At 61.2% G+C, this 16,209-nt stretch overlaps 1 protein-coding gene across 1 annotated transcript in view; it reads left to right on the top strand.

The window, feature by feature from the left end:
- LOC141108902 (class I histocompatibility antigen, F10 alpha chain-like) overlaps positions 1-16,209 on the top strand; it is a 75,313-nt gene that overhangs the window by 29,862 nt on the left and 29,242 nt on the right. Inside the window, exons 2-3 of the mRNA XM_073600871.1 lie at positions 13,522-13,782; positions 15,156-15,434. Of these exons, the coding sequence (XP_073456972.1) occupies positions 13,522-13,782; positions 15,156-15,434 (540 nt within the window). The remainder of the gene's footprint in view (positions 1-13,521; positions 13,783-15,155; positions 15,435-16,209) is intronic.

Raw genomic sequence — 16,209 nt, 5'->3', positions numbered from 1 at the left:
CAGACCCCTGGCCCCAGCAGCCAGACCCTTGGCCCCAGCAGCTAGACCCTTGGCCCCAGCAGCCAGACCCTTGGCCCCAGCAAGCAGGCCCCAGCCTCAGCAGCCAGACCCTTGGCCCCAGCAACCAGGCCCCAGTCCCAGCAGGCAGACCCTTGGCCCTAGCAACCAGGCCCCAGCCCCAGCAGCCAGACCCCAGAACCAGCAGCCTAGCTCCAGCAGCTAGACCCTTGGCCCCAGCAGCCGGACTGTTGGCTCCAGCAGTCGAACCCTTGGCCCCAGCAGCCAGACCCCAGGACCAGCAGCCAGACCCCAGGACCAGCAGCCCAGCTCCAGCAGCGGGTCCCTTGGCCCCAGCAGCCACACCCCAGGACCAGCAGCCCAGCTCCAGCAGCCAGACCCCTGGCCCCAGCAGCTGGACCCTTGACCCCAGGAGTCAGACTCTTGGCTCCAGCAGGTGGACCCTTGGCCCCAGCAACCAAACCCCTGGCCCCAGCAGCCAGACCCTTGGCCCCAGCAGCCAGACCCTTGGCCTCAGCAGCCAGACCCTTGGCCCCAGCAGCCAGACCCTTGGCCCCAGCAGCCAGACCCCTGGACCCAGCAGCCAGACACCAGGACCAGCAGCCCAGCTCCAGCAGCCAGACCCTTAGCCCCAGCAACCAGACCCCAGCAGCCACACCCCAGGACCTGCAGCCCAGCTCCAGCAGCCAGACCCCTGGCTGCAGCAGCCTGACCCCTGGCCCCAGCAACTGGACCCCTGGCCCCAGGAGCCAGACTCTTGGCTCCAGCAGCTGGACCCTTGGCCCCATCAGCCAAACCCCTGGCCCCAGCAGCCAAACCCCTGGCCCCAGCAGCCAGGTCCTTAGGCCCAGCAGCCAGACCCTTAGCCCAGCAGCCAGACCCCAGGACCAGCAGCCCAGTTCCAGCAGCCAGACCCCTGGCCCCAGCAGCCAGACTCTTGGCCCCAGCAGCCATACCCCAGGACCAGCAGCCCAACTCCAGCAGCCAGACCCCTGGCCCCAGTAGCCAGACCCCAGGACCAGCAGCCCAGCTCCAGCAGCCAGACCCCTGGCCCCAGCAGCCAGACCCTTGGCCCCAGCAGCCAGACCCAAGGACCAGCAGCCAGATCCCTGGCCCAGCAGCCAGACCCTTAGCCACAGCAGCCAGACCCCAGGACCAGCAGCCCAGTTCCAGCAGCCAGACCCCTGGCCTTAGCAGCCAGACTCTTGGCCCAAGCAACCAGACCCCAGGACCAGCAGCCCATCTCCAGCAGCCAGACCCCTGGCCCCAGTAGCCAGACTCTTGGCCCCAGCAACCAGACCCCAGGACCAGCAGCCCAGCTCCAGCAGCCAGACCCCTGGCCCCAGCAGCCAGACCCTTGGCCCCAGCAGCCAGACCCCAGGACCAGCACCCCAACTCCAGCAGCCAGACCCCTTGCCCCAGCAGCCAGACCCTTGGCCCCAGCAGTCAGTCCTCAGGACCAGCATCCACACCTCTGGCCCCTGCAGACAGACCCTAGGCCCCAGCAGCCAGACCCCAGGATCAGCATCCCAGCTCCAGCAGCCAGACCCCTGGCCCCAGCAGCCAGATCCTAGGCCCCAGCAGCCAGACTCCAGGACCAGCAGCCCAGCTCCAGCAGCCAGAACCTTGGCCCCAGCAGTCAGACCCTAGGCCCCAGTAGCCAGACCCCAGAACCCCAGGACCAGCAGCCCAGCCCCAGCAGCTGTGTGATCAGGCTGCATTTCATGGGCACTGGTATAGTTGCATTTAATTGGCACTGACTATGCTGCATTTAATTGGCACTGGTGATATATAACAGTCTGTATGTCTCTCTCTCTCTCTCAGACAGTCACACTGTGCGATAATATATAACAGTCTGTATGTCTCTCTCTCTCAGACAGTCACAGTGTGCGGCAGTGTTGCCAAATGCCCATATTTTTACGGGCAGCCCGTAAAAACTGGCACTTTTTTCCCTGCCCATAAATGCCCGTAGTAGCGGGAATGTGCCAAAAAAATAGCTGCGACCGGTCCGAATTGGAACTGTGCATGCGCAATTCTGGAGCTTGCCAAACAGATCCTGTATTTGGCGGGTGGGGGGGCGGATCTCATAGAGTGACAAAGGCTGTGCGTTAAAATTTGTAACACTAACTAGGAGCACTGGAGCAGCAGGACTCGGAGGCTGAACAGCATGCGGCGGCGGAATGGAGGAGCCCTGCATCCAGGACCAGGCAATCCAGATTCCAGAGTCCACGGGGACCGGGAGGGTCTCGGGGATGAAGTGACTGACAGCCCAGCTGATGGTGACAGCAGGTGATGATGGCAGGGGGTGATGGACTGTGGCAGAGGGGAATGGTGGCAGAGGGGGGTGGTGGCAGAGGGGGATGGTGGCAGAGGGGGATGGAGGCAGAGGGGGATGGTGGCAGGTGGTGTTGGTGACAGAGGGGGATGGAGGCAGGTGGTGTTGGTGGCAGAGGGGGGTGGTGGCAGGTGGTGTTGGTGGCAGAGGGGGATGGAGGCAGGTGGTGTTGGTGGCAGAGGGGGATGGTGGCAGGTGGTGTTGGTGGCAGAGGGGGATGGAGGCAGGTGGTGTTGGTGGCAGAGGGGGATGGAGACAGAGGGGAATGGTGGCAGAGGGGGATGGAGGCAGGTGGTGCTGGTGGCAGAGAGGAATGGTAGCAGGTGGTGTTGGTGGCAGGTGGTGTTGGTGGCAGAGGGGGGTAGTGGCAGGGGGGATGGAGGCAGGTAGTTTTGGTGGCAGAGGGGAATGGTGACATAGGGGGATGGAGGCAGGTGGTGTTGGTGTCGGACTCATGGCTCCAGCAGCTGGACCCTTGGCCCTAGCAGCCGAACACCTGGCCCCAGCAGCCAGACCCTTAGCCCCAGCAGCCAGACCCTTAGCCCGAGCAGCCAGACCCCTTGCCCCAGCAGCCAGACCCCAGGGTCAGCAGCCCAATTCCAGCAGCCAGACCCCTGGCCCCAGCAGCAAGACCCTTGGCTCCAGCAGCGAGACCCTTGGCCCCAGCAGCCAGACCCCAGGACCAGCAGCCCAGCTCCAGCAATCAGACCCCAGGACCAGCAGCCCAGCTCCAGCAGCCAGACCCTTAGCCCCAGCAGCCAGACCCTTAGCCCCAGCAGCCAGACCCTTAGCCCCAGCAGCCAGACCCCTTGCCCCCTGCAGCCAGACCCCAGGATCAGCAGCCCAATTCCAGCAGCCAGACCCCTGGCCCCAGCAGCGAGACCCTTGGCCCCAGCAGCGAGACCCTTGGCCCCAGCAGCCAGACCCCAGGACCAGCAGCCCAGCTCCAGCAGCCAGACCCTTGGCCCCAGCAGCCAGACCCTTGGCCCCAGCAACCAGGCCCCAACCTCAGCAGCCAGACCCCAGGACCAGCAACCTAGCTCCAGCAGCCAGACCCTTGGCCCCAGTAGCTGAACTGTTGGCTCCAGCAGGCGAACCCTTGGCCCCAGCAGCCAGACCCTTGGCCCCAGCAGCCAGACCCCTAGCCCAGCAGCCAGACCCCAGGACCAGCAGTCCAGCTCCAGCAGCCGGACCCTTGGCCCCAGCAGCCAGACCCAAGCAGCCACACCCCAGGACCAGCAGCTCAGCTCCAGCAGTCAGACCCCTGGCCCCAGCAGCTGGACCCTTGATCTCAGGAGTTGGACTCTTGGCTCCAGTAGCTGGACCCTTGGCCCCAGCAGCCAAACCCCTCCCAGCAGCCAAACCCCTCGCCCCAGCAGCCAGACCCTTAGCCCCAGCAGCCACAACCCAGGACCAGCAGCCCAGCTCCAGCAGCCAGACCCCTGGCCCCAGCAGCCAGAATCTTAGCCCTAGCAGCCAGACCCCAGGACCAGCAGCCCAACTCCAGCAGCCAGACCCTTGGCCCCAGCAGCCAGACCCCAGGACCAGCGGCCCAGCTCCAGCAGCTGGACCCTTGGCCCCAGCAGCCAGACCCCAGCAGCCACACCCCAGGACCAGCAGCCCAGCTCCAGCAGCCAGACCCCTGGCCCCAGCAGCTGGACCCTTGACCCAAGGAGCCGGACTCTTGGCTCCAGCAGCTGGACCCCTGGCCCAAGCAGCCGAACCCCTGGCCCCAGCAGGCAGACCTTTAGGCCCAGCAACCAGATTCTTAGCCCCTGCAGCCAGACCCCTTGCCCCAGCAGCCAGACCCCAGGACCAGCAGCCCAGTTCCAGCAGCCAGACCCTTGTCCCCAGCAGACAAACCCCAGGACCAGCAGCCCAACTCCAGCAGCCAGACCCCAGGGCCAGCAGCCCAGCTCCAGCAGCCAGACCCCTGGCCCCAACAGCCAGACCCTTAGCCCCAGCAGCCAGACCCCAGGACCAGCAGCCCAACTCCAGCAGCCAGACTCCTGGCCCCAGCAGCCAGACCCCAGGACCAGCAGCCAGACCCATGCCCCAGAAGCCAGACCCTTAGCCCCAGCAGCCAGACCTCAGGACCAGCAGCCCAACTCCAGCAGCCAGACTCCTGGCCCCAGCAGCCAGACTCCTGGCCCCAGCAGCAAGACCTTTGGCCCCAGCAGCACGACCTTTGGCCCCAGCAGCAAGACCCTTGGCCCCAGCAGCAAGACCCTTGGCCCCAGCAGCCGGACCCCAGGCCCCAGCAGCCAGACCCCTGCACCCAGCAGCCAGACCCCAGGACCAGCAGCCTAGCTCCAGCAGCCAGACCCGGGCCCCAGCAGCCGGACTGTTGTCTCCAGCAGCCGAACCCTTGTCTCCAGCAGCCAGACCCTTGGCCCCAGCAGCCAGACCCTTGGCCCAACAGCCAGACCCCAGGACCAGCAGCCCAGCAGCCAGACCCCAGGACCAGCAGCCCAACTCCAGCAGCCAGACCCCAGGACCAGCAGCCCAGCTCCAGCAGCCAGACCCTTGGCCCCAGCAGCCAGGCCCATAGCCCAGCAGCCAGACCCCAGTACCAGCAGGCCAGCTCCAGCAGCCAGACCCTTGGCCCCAGCAGCCAGACCACAGGACTAGCAGCCCAGCTCCAGCAGCCAGACCCCTGGCCTCAGCAACCAGGCCCCAGCCCCAGCAGCCAGACCCAGGACCAGCAGCCTAGCTCCAGCAGCAGACCCTGGCCCAAGCAGCCGGACCGTTGGCTCCAGCAGCCGAACCCTTGGCTCCAGCAGCTGAACCCTTGGCTCCAGCAGCCGAACCCTTGGCTCCAGCAGCCGAACCCTTGGCCCCAGCAGCCAGACCCTTGGCCCTAGCAGCCAGACCCCTAGCCCAGCAGCCAGACCCCAGGACCAGCAGCCCAGCTCCAGCAGCCAGACCCTTGGCCCCAGCAGCCAGATCCCAGGACCAGCAGCCCAGCTCCAGCAGCCAGACCCCTGGCCCCAGCAGCTGGACCCTTGACCCCAGGAGTCAGACTCTTGGCTCCAGCAGCTGGACCCTTGGCCCAAGCAGCCAGACCCTAGGACCAGCAGCCCAGCTCCAGCAGCCAGACCCCTGGCCCCAGCAGCCACACCCTTGGCCCCAGCAACCAGGCCCCAGCCCCAGCAGCTAGACCCCAGGACCAGCAGCCTAGCTCCAGCAGCCAGATCCTTGGCCCCAGCAGCTACCCTTGGCCCCAGCAGCCAGACCCTTGGCCCCAGCAGCCAGACCCTTGGCCCTAGCAGCCAGACTCCTAGCCCAGCAGCCAGACCCCAGGACCAGCAGCCCGGCTCCAGCAGCCAGACACTTGGCCCCAGAAGCCAGACCCCAGGACCAGCAGCCCGGCTCCAGCAGCCAGACCCCTGGCCCTAGCAGCTGGACCCTTGACCCCAGGAGTCGGGCTCTTGGCTCCAGCAGCTGGACCCTTGGCCCCAGCAGCCGAATCCCTGGCTCCAGCAGGCAGACCCTTAGGCCCAGCAGCCAGACCCCTTTGCCCCAGCAGCCAGACCCCAGGACTAGCAGCCCAGCTCCAGCAGCCAGACCCCTGGCCCCAGCGGCCAGACCCCAGGACTAGCAGCCCAACTCCAGTAGCCAGACCTCTGGCCCCAGCAGCCAGACCCTTGGCCCCAGCAGCCGGACCCCAGGCACCAGCAGTCAGACCCCAGGACCAGCAGCCCAGCTCCAGCAGCCAGACCTCTGGCCCCAGCAGCCAGATCCTAGGCCCCAGCAGCCAGACCCCCCGATCAGCATCCCAGCTCCAGCAGCCAGACCCCTGGCCCCAGCAGTCAGATCCTACGCCCCAGCAGCCATGCTCCAGGACCAGCAGCCCAGCTCCAGCAGCCAGACCCCTGGCCCCAGCAGCCAGACCCCAGAACCCCAGGACCAGCAGCCCAGCCTCAGCAGCTGTGTGATCAGGCTGCATTTCATGGGCACTGGTATAGCTGCATTTAATTGGCACTGACTAGGCTGCATTTAATTGGCACTGGTGATATATAACAGTCTGTATGTCTCTCTCTCTCTCAGACAGTCACACTGTGTGGTGATATATAACAGTCTGTATGTCTCTCTCTCTCAGACAGTCACACTGTGTGGCAGTGTTGCTAACCGCCTGTATTTTTACGGGCAGCCCGTAAAAACTGGCACTTTTTTCCCTGCCCGTAAATGCCCATAGTAGCGGGAATGTGCCAGTAAAAAATAGCCGTGACCAGTCCGGCTTGGAACTGTGCATGCGCAGTTCCGGAGCTTGCCAAGCGGATCCTGTATTCGGCCAGCGGGGGGGTGGATCTCACAGAGTGACAGAGGCTGTGCGCTAAAACTTGTAACACTAACTAGGAGCACTGGAGCAGCAGGACTTGGAGGCTGACCCCTGGCCCCAGCAGCGAGACCCTTGGCCCCAGCAGCCAGACCCCAGGACCAGCAGCCCAGCTCCAGCAGCCAGACCCCTGGCCCCAGCAGCCAGACCCCAGGACCAGCAGCCCAGCTCCAGCAGCCAGACCCTTGGCCCCAGCAGCCAGACCCTTGGCCCCAGCAACCAGGCCCCAACCTCAGCAGCCAGATCCCAGGACCAGCAACCTAGCTCCAGCAGCCAGACCCTTGGCCCCAGTAGCTGAACTGTTGGCTCCAGCAGGCGAACCCTTGGCCCCAGCAGCCAGACCCTTGGCCCCAGCAGCCAGACCCCTAGCCCAGCAGCCAGACCCCAGGACCAGCAGTCCAGCTCCAGCAGCCGGACCCTTGGCCCCAGCAGCCAGACCCAAGCAGCCACACCCCAGGACCAGCAGCTCAGCTCCAGCAGTCAGACCCCTGGCCCCAGCAGCTGGACCCTTGATCTCAGGAGTTGGACTCTTGGCTCCAGTAGCTGGACCCTTGGCCCCAGCAGCCAAACCCCTCCCAGCAGCCAAACCCCTCGCCCCAGCAGCCAGACCCTTAGCCCCAGCAGCCACAACCCAGGACCAGCAGCCCAGCTCCAGCAGCCAGACCCCTGGCCCCAGCAGCCAGAATCTTAGCCCCAGCAGCCAGACCCCAGGACCAGCAGCCCAACTCCAGCAGCCAGACCCTTGGCCCCAGCAGCCAGACCCCAGGACCAGCGGTCCAGCTCCAGCAGCTGGACCCTTGGCCCCAGCAGCCAGACCCCAGCAGCCACACCCCAGGACCAGCAGCCCAGCTCCAGCAGCCAGACCCCTGGCCCCAGCAGCTGGACCCTTGACCCAAGGAGCCGGACTCTTGGCTCCAGCAGCTGGACCCCTGGCCCAAGCAGCCGAACCCCTGGCCCCAGCAGCCAGACCTTTAGGCCCAGCAACCAGATTCTTAGCCCCTGCAGCCAGACCCCTTGCCCCAGCAGCCAGACCCCAGGACCAGCAGCCCAGTTCCAGCAGCCAGACCCTTGTCCCCAGCAGACAAACCCCAGGACCAGCAGCCCAACTTCAGCAGCCAGACCCCAGGGCCAGCAGCCCAGCTCCAGCAGCCAGACCCCTGGCCCCAACAGCCAGACCCTTAGCCCCAGCAGCCAGACCCCAGGACCAGCAGCCCAACTCCAGCAGCCAGACTCCTGGCCCCAGCAGCCAGACCCCAGGACCAGCAGCCAGACCCGTGCCCCAGAAGCCAGACCCTTAGCCCCAGCAGCCAGACCTCAGGACCAGCAGCCCAACTCCAGCAGCCAGACTCCTGGCCCCAGCAGCCAGACTCCTGGCCCCAGCAGCAAGACCTTTGGCCCCAGCAGCAAGACCCTTGGCCCCAGCAGCAAGACCCTTGGCCCCAGCAGCAAGACCCTTGGCCCCAGCAGCCGGACCCCAGGCCCCAGCAGCCAGACCCCTGCACCCAGCAGCCAGACCCCAGGACCAGCAGCCTAGCTCCAGCAGCCAGACCCGGGCCCCAGCAGCCGGACTGTTGTCTCCAGCAGCCGAACCCTTGTCTCCAGCAGCCGAACCCTTGGCCCCAGCAGCCAGACCCTTGGCCCCAGCAGCCAGACCCTTGGCCCAACAGCCAGACCCCAGGACCAGCAGCCCAGCTCCAGCAGCCAGACCCTTGGCCCCAGCAGCCAGACCCCAGGACCAGCAGCCCAGCTCCAGCAGCCAGACCCCTGGCACCAGAAGCTGGACCCTTGACCCAAGGAGCCGGACTCTTGGCTCCAGCAGCTGGACCCCTGGCCCCAGCAACCAAATCCCTGGCCCCAGCAGCCAGACCTTTGGGCCCAGCAAACGGACCCTTAGCCCCTGCAGCCAGACCCCTTGCCCCAGCAGCCAGACCCCAGGACCAGCAGCCCAGTTCCAGCAGCCAGACCCTTGGCCCCAGCAGCCAGACCCCAGGACCAGCAGCCCAACTCCAGCAGCCAGACCCCAGGGCCAGCAGCCCAGCTCCAGCAGCCAGACCCTTGGCCCCAGCAGCCAGATCCTTGGCCCCAGCAGCCAGACCCTTGGCCCCAGCAACCAGGCCCCAGCCCCAGCAGCCAGACCCCAGGACCAGCAGCCTAGCTCCAGCAGCCAGACCCTGGCCCCAGCAGCCGGACTGTTGTCTCCAGCAGCCGAACCCTTGTCTCCAGCAGCCGAACCCTTGGCCCCAGCAGCCAGACCCTTGGCCCCAGCAGCCAGACCCTTGGCCCCAGCAGCCAGACCCTTGGTCCAGCAGCCAGACCCCAGGACCAGCAGCCCAGCTCCAGCAGCCAGACCCTTGGCCCCAGCAGCCAGACCCCAGGACCAGCAGCCCAGCTCCAGCAGCCAGACCCCTGGCCCCAGCAGCTGGACCCTTGACCCCAGGAGTCGGACTCTTGGCTCCAGCAGCTGGACCCTTGGCCCCAGCAGCCGAACCCCTGCCCCAGCAGCCAGACCCCTAGGCCCAACAGCCAGACCCTTAGCCCCAGCAGACAGACCTCTTGCCCCAGAAGCCAGAACCCAGGACCAGCAGCCCAGCTCCAGCAGCCAGACCCCTGGCCCCAGCAGCCAGACCCCAGGACCAGCAGCCCAGCTCCAGCAGCCAGACCCCTGGCCCCAGCAGCCACACCCTTGGCCCCAGCAACCAGGCCCTAGTCCCAGCAGCTAGACCCCTGGACCAGCAGCCTAGCTCTAGCAGCCAGACCCTTGGTCCCAGCAGCTAGACTGTTGGCTCCAGCAGCCGAACCCTTGGCCCTAGCAGCCAGATTCCTAGCCCAGCAGCCAGACCCCAGGACCAGCAGCCCAGCTCCAGCAGCCAGACCCTTGGCCCCAGTAGCCACACTGCAGGAATAGCAGCCCAGCTCCAGCAGCCAGACCCCTGGCCCCAGTAGCTGGACCCTTGACCCCAGGAGTCGGACTCTTGGCTCCAGCAGCTGGACCCTTGGCTCCAGCAGCCGAATTCTTGGCTCCAGCAGCCAGACCCTTAGCCCCAGCAGCCAGACCCCTTGCCCCAGCAGCCAGACCCCAGGACCAGCAGCCCAATTCCAGCAGCCAGACTCTTGGCCCCAGCAGCCGGACCCCAGGCCCCAGCAACCGGACCCCAGGCCCCAGCAGCCAGACCCTTGGACCCAGCAGCCAGACCCCAGGACCAGCAGCTGGACCCTTGGCCCCAGCAGCCAGACCCCAGCAGCCACACCCCAGGACCAGCAGCCCAGCTCCAGCAGCCAGACCCCTGGCCCCAGCAGCTGGACCCTTGACCCAAGGAGCCAGACTCTTGGCTCCAGCAGCTGGACCCCTGGCCCCAGCAGCCGAACCCCTGGCCCCCAGCAGCCAGACCCTTAGGCCCAGCAACCAGACCCTTAGCCCCTGCAGCCAGACCCCTTGCCCCAGCATCCAGACCCCAGGACCAGCAGCCCAGTTCCAGCAGCCAGACCCCTGGCCCCAGCAGCCAGACCCTTGGCACCAGCAGCCAGACCCCAGGACCAGCAGCCCAACTCCAGCAGCCAGACCCCAGGACCAGCAGCCCAGCTCCAGCAGCCAGACCCTTGGCCCCAGCAGCCAGACCATTGGCCCTAGCAGCCAGGCCCATAGCCCAGCAGCCAGACCCCAGTACCAGCAGGCCAGCTCCAGCAGCCAGACCCTTGGCCCCAGCAGCCAGACCACAGGACTAGCAGCCCAGCTCCAGCAGCCAGACCCCTGGCCTCAGCAACCAGGCCCCAGCCCCAGCAGCCAGACCCCAGGACCAGCAGCCTAGCTCCAGCAGCAGACCCTGGCCCAAGCAGCCGGACCGTTGGCTCCAGCAGCCGAACCCTTGGCTCCAGCAGCTGAACCCTTGGCTCCAGCAGCCGAACCCTTGGCCCCAGCAGCCAGACCCTTGGCCCTAGCAGCCAGACCCCTAGCCCAGCAGCCAGACCCCAAGACCAGCAGCCCAGCTCCAGCAGCCAGACCCTTGGCCCCAGCAGCCAGATCCCAGGACCAGCAGCCCAGCTCCAGCAGCCAGACCCCTGGCCCCAGCAGCTGGACCCTTGACCCCAGGAGTCAGACTCTTGGCTCCAGCAGCTGGACCCTTGGCCCAAGCAGCCAGACCCTAGGACCAGCAGCCCAGCTCCAGCAGCCAGACCCCTGGCCCCAGCAGCCACACCCTTGGCCCCAGCAACCAGGCCCCAGCCCCAGCAGCTAGACCCCAGGACCAGCAGCCTAGCTCCAGCAGCCAGACCCTTGGCCCCAGCAGCTACCCTTGGCCCCAGCAGCCAGACCCTTGGCCCCAGCAGCCAGACCCTTGGCCCTAGCAGCCAGACTCCTAGCCCAGCAGCCAGACCCCAGGACCAGCAGCCCGGCTCCAGCAGCCAGACACTTGGCCCCAGAAGCCACACCCCAGGACCAGCAGCCAGACCCCAGGACCAGCAGCCCGGCTCCAGCAGCCAGACCCCTGGCCCTAGCAGCTGGACCCTTGACCCCAGGAGTCGGGCTCTTGGCTCCAACAGCTGGACCCTTGGCCCCAGCAGCCGAATCCCTGGCTCCAGCAGCCAGACCCTTAGGCCCAGCAGCCAGACCCTTAGGCCCAGCAGCCAGACCCCTTGCCCCAGCAGCCAGACCCCAGGACTAGCAGCCCAGCTCCAGCAGCCAGACCCCTGGCCCCAGCAGCCAGACCCCAGGACTAGCAGCCCAACTCCAGTAGCCAGACCTCTGGCCCCAGCAGCCAGACCCTTGGCCCCAGCAGCCGGACCCCAGGCACCAGCAGTCAGACCCCAGGACCAGCAGCCCAGCTCCAGCAGCCAGACCTCTGGCCCCAGCAGCCAGATCCTAGGCCCCAGCAGCCAGACCCCCCAATCAGCATCCCAGCTCCAGCAGCCAGACCCCTGGCCCCAGCAGTCAGATCCTACGCCCCAGCAGCCATGCTCCAGGACCAGCAGCCCAGCTCCAGCAGCCAGACCCCTGGCCCCAGCAGCCAGACCCCAGAACCCCAGGACCAGCAGCCCAGCCTCAGCAGCTGTGTGATCAGGGTGCATTTCATGGGCACTGGTATAGCTGCATTTAATTGGCACTGACTAGGCTGCATTTAATTGGCACTGGTGATATATAACAGTCTGTATGTCTCTCTCTCTCTCAGACAGTCACACTGTGCGGTGATATATAACAGTCTGTATGTCTCTCTCTCTCAGACAGTCACACTGTGTGGCAGTGTTGCTAACCGCCTGTATTTTTACGGGCAGCCCGTAAAAACTGGCACTTTTTTCCCTGCCCGTAAATGCCCATAGTAGCGGGAATGTGCCAGTAAAAAATAGCCGTGACCAGTCCGGCTTGGAACTGTGCATGCGCAGTTCCGGAGCTTGCCAAGCGGATCCTGTATTCGGCCAGCGGGGGGGTTGATCTCACAGAGTGACAGAGGCTGTGCGCTAAAACTTGTAACACTAACTAGGAGCACTGGAGCAGCAGGACTTGGAGGCTGAGCAGTACGCGGCGGCAGAATGGAGGAACCCTGTATCCAGGGCCAGGTAATCCAGATTCCAGAGTCCACGGGGACCGGGGGGAGTCGGGGATGAAGTGACTGACAGCCCAGCCGACGGTGATGATGGCAGGGGGTGGTGGACGGCAGGGGGATGGAGCAGGTGGTGTTGATGGCAGAGGGGGATGGTGGCAGAGTGGGATAGAAACAGGTGGTGTTGGTGGCAGAGGGGGATGGTGGAAGAGGGGGATGGAGACAGAGGGGGATGGTGGCAGGTGGTGTTGGTGGCAGAGGGAGATGGAGGCAGGTGGTGTTGGTGGAAGAGGGGGTGGTGGCAGGTGGTGTTGGTGGCAGAGGGGGATGGTGGCAGAGGGGGGTGGAGGCAGGTGGTGTTGGTGGCAGAGGGGGATGGTGGCATAGGGGGATGGTGGCAGAGGGGGATGGAGTCAGGTGGTGTTGCTGGCAGAGGGGGATGGTGGCAGAGGGGGATGGAGGCAGGTGGTGTTGGTGGCAGAGGGGGATGGAGGCAGAGGGGGATGGTGGCAGAGGGGGATGGATGCAGGTGGTGTTGGTGGCAGAGGGGGATGGTGACAGAGGGGGATGGAGGCAGAGGGGGGTGGTGGCAGGTGATGGAGACAGGAGGTGATTGGAATAGATAATTCGCCCTTATTATGTCGAAAATAACAAAAATATGTTTTTGTTACCTTAATATATACCTTAAATCACATTGCTATTTGCCTAGCGTACTTGTTTGTAGCCTAAATACTGAAATTTGCACCTAAAAATCTAATTTTGGAACTTTTGTGAAATGCCAGCAAAAACTTGTCAGGACAGTAAATTTCAATCTAGTTGGCAACAAACTCTCTCTCTCTCAGACAGTCACACTGCGCGGTGATATATAACAGTCTGTATGTCTCTTCCTCTCAGACAGTCACACTGTGCGGTGGTATATAACAGTCTGTACCTCTCTCTCTCTGACAGTCACACTGTACGGTGATATATAACAGTCTCTAAGTCTCTCTCTCAGACAGTCACACTGTGCGGTGATCTATAACAGTCTGTATGTCTCTTTCTCTCAGACAGTCACACTGTGCGGTGATATATAACAGTCTGTCTCTCTCTTTCTCTCAGACAGTCACACTGTGCGGTGATATATAACAGTCTCTATGTCTCTCTCTCAGACAGTCATACTGTACGGTGATATATAACAGTCTCTAAGTCTCTCTCTCAGACAGTCACACTGTGCGGTGATATATATCAGTCTCTATGTCTCTCTCTCAGACAGTCACACTGTGCTGTGATATATAACAGTCTCTATGTCTCTCTCTCAGACAGTCACACATTGCAGTATTATTGCACAGCGGCCTCAGCCTCAGAATTTGGTCAGCCAGAATTTTCGATAGTTGGATACATAGATGATGTACAGATTATGCGGTATATGAGTGACATTGGCCGAGATATTCCGGTGGCTAACTGGATGAAGAAGGAAGATCAAAAGTACTGGGACCGTCAGACACTGATTTCTAAACAATTGCAAGATTTATTAAAAGAGATGGTGAAGAAAACTATGGGACGCTTCAATCAGACAAGAGGTGAGATACATGTTACACTGTACAGAGGGAAACACTGATCTGGGGACATTACTAGACCATTCCAACATCAATCGAAGAGGGACCTGCAGCCAGTGACCCATAGCCGGCATTCTATAGCAACCTCCTTTTCATTCAGACCTGAGATCACAGTGCCTGGCAAAGTTAGTCCCCTGGCTGTACATGATCACTAAACACATACTAATATGAGGGTACAATATTATTATTATTAATATACAGGATTTATATGGCGCCAACAGTTTGCGCAATGCTTTACAACATGAGGGCAGACAGTACAGTTACAATACAATTTAATACAGAAGGAATCAGAGGGCCCTGCTCGTTAGGACTAACAATAAGTGCTCTACTGCCCTTGTCTTGTCGAATTCAGTCCCCTATCCAAAAGTGTCCGCCCTGTACTGCGCAGGCGCAGTACGGAGGACAAACGAGACGCCGAAAGTCTCCGAAGTTCAACAGCTGATTGTCAGCTGTACACGGCGCCTGCGCATTTATTCTTACCCTATGTCCAGGATCATTCCCTACTATCCAAGTGGACATAGAGTTAGAATAAATATTTGCCGAGTGCAGCGAGGCCGTGCCCGAAGCGTGGCGAGCGAAGCGAGCCCGCGAGGGGCCCTCTTACACAGCCATCGCTAACAGGTGCCCGAGCGCCGTGTACAACTGATGGTCAGCTGATCAACTTCGGACATTTTCGGCATCTCCTGCTCCTCCGTACTGCGCAGGCGCTGCGCCTGCGCAGTACGAGGCGGACACTATCTGATACGAGGACACTATATGGCAGAACACCCTCAGCAAAATCTGGATTGCTGCAGCTGATCGTGAAGCAGGCGTGAAGGAAGAGGAAACAGAGAGGGATCTGATGAATAGTGGCCTATTGGTTAGCACTTCTGCCTTGCAGCACTAAGAAGCCCAGTTTGTATAGCAGTCAGAATGTTACCTGCATGAAGTTTGAATATTCTCCCTGTGCTTGTATGGGTTCCTCTAAGTACTCCCGATGCAGTCTCCTAAAGACATGTTGATAGGTTAAATAGCTCCTGTCCAAATTGGCCTCAGTGTGAGTTTGCATGTATATGAGGTAGGGATCTGGGATTGTAAGCTCCTTGAGGGCAGGGACTGATATGAATGTATAGTATGTAAAATGCTTAGTAAATTGTTGGTGCTATAAAAAAAAAGCTGTAGTAAATTAGCACAGGATACAGAGGGGCCTAAGTTGATTGTGGACCCTTGGGAGAATAGGTTGAGATGGAGCTGAGCATGGTCTTGGTTTTGTCATGCTATATATAAACAGTATATTCAATGTGATGCACAGATGACATGTGCTTCTCTCATGGACCATCTTCATGTTCACTGTACAGGGATCCACTATTGCCAGTTGATATCGACATGTGAGCTGAGAGATGATAACACCACGTCAGGGACTACGTATATTAGATACGATGGGAGAGAATTCATCTACCTGGATAAAGAAAGGGAGATCTGGATGTACACCATGTATGAGGCTGAGCTCACCGCACAGGAATGGAACAGTCCTGGGAAAAGATGGGGGGATTTACAGAGCAGATATCTGGACAATGAATGTATACATTATTTGAAAGCATTCCTTGAACATGGGAGAGAAGATCTGGAGAAAAGAGGTAACTGCACTATACTGTATACTGTATATATTTGCAAAAGAGGAAAGGTGCATGTCCTTGTGTATGGGACCAACAAGCTTTAGTCGGTCACATGCAAATAACCAGTAGTATCACGCACTCCTTTTTTCTTACCCAAAGTAAAAGATATTTTATTTTCAGTGCATAGGTTTGTACAAAGGTGTACAACAGTTGCAAGCTTCCAAAAGCTCCATCGCGCTCCATCTACTCCACCTGATGAAGAACTGGGAGGATTGAAACTGTTGTACAGCTTTGTACAAACCTGTGCACTAAAAATAAAATATTTTCTATTTTGTTCACTTGTCATTTACTGACTGTTTGCAGGACAAAAAGTTACAAAGAAATATAACCAATGTTAAAGCTGAATTCCAGGAAGAGAAGATACACTAATGCCGCATACACACGATCGGATATTCCGACAACAAATGTTCGATAGGAGCTTGTTGTCGGAAATTCCGACTGTGTGCAGGCTCCATCAGACATTTTTTGTCGGAATTTCTGACAACAAAAATTTGAGAGCTGGTTCTCAAATTTTCCAATAACAAAATCTGTTCTCGTAAATTCCGAGCATGTGTAGACAATTCCGACGCACAAAGTTCCACGCATGCTCTGAATGAAGTACGAAACAGAAGCACTCGGTCCGGTAAAACTAGCGTTCGTAATGGAGATAGCACATTCGTCACGCTGCAAATTTTTTAATGTTTCAATGTAGCGCATTCTCTTCTTCTTTGTAATGCTAGAATTATGAAGTTGTTTT

The sequence above is a fragment of the Aquarana catesbeiana genome, linkage group LG09 (genome assembly GCF_042186555.1).
Source record: "Aquarana catesbeiana isolate 2022-GZ linkage group LG09, ASM4218655v1, whole genome shotgun sequence".
In the NCBI taxonomy this organism is placed as follows: Eukaryota; Metazoa; Chordata; class Amphibia; order Anura; family Ranidae; genus Aquarana; species Aquarana catesbeiana.
The sequence above is the reverse complement of the archived record's forward strand: the minus strand, read 5'-3'. Positions and strand labels throughout refer to the sequence as shown.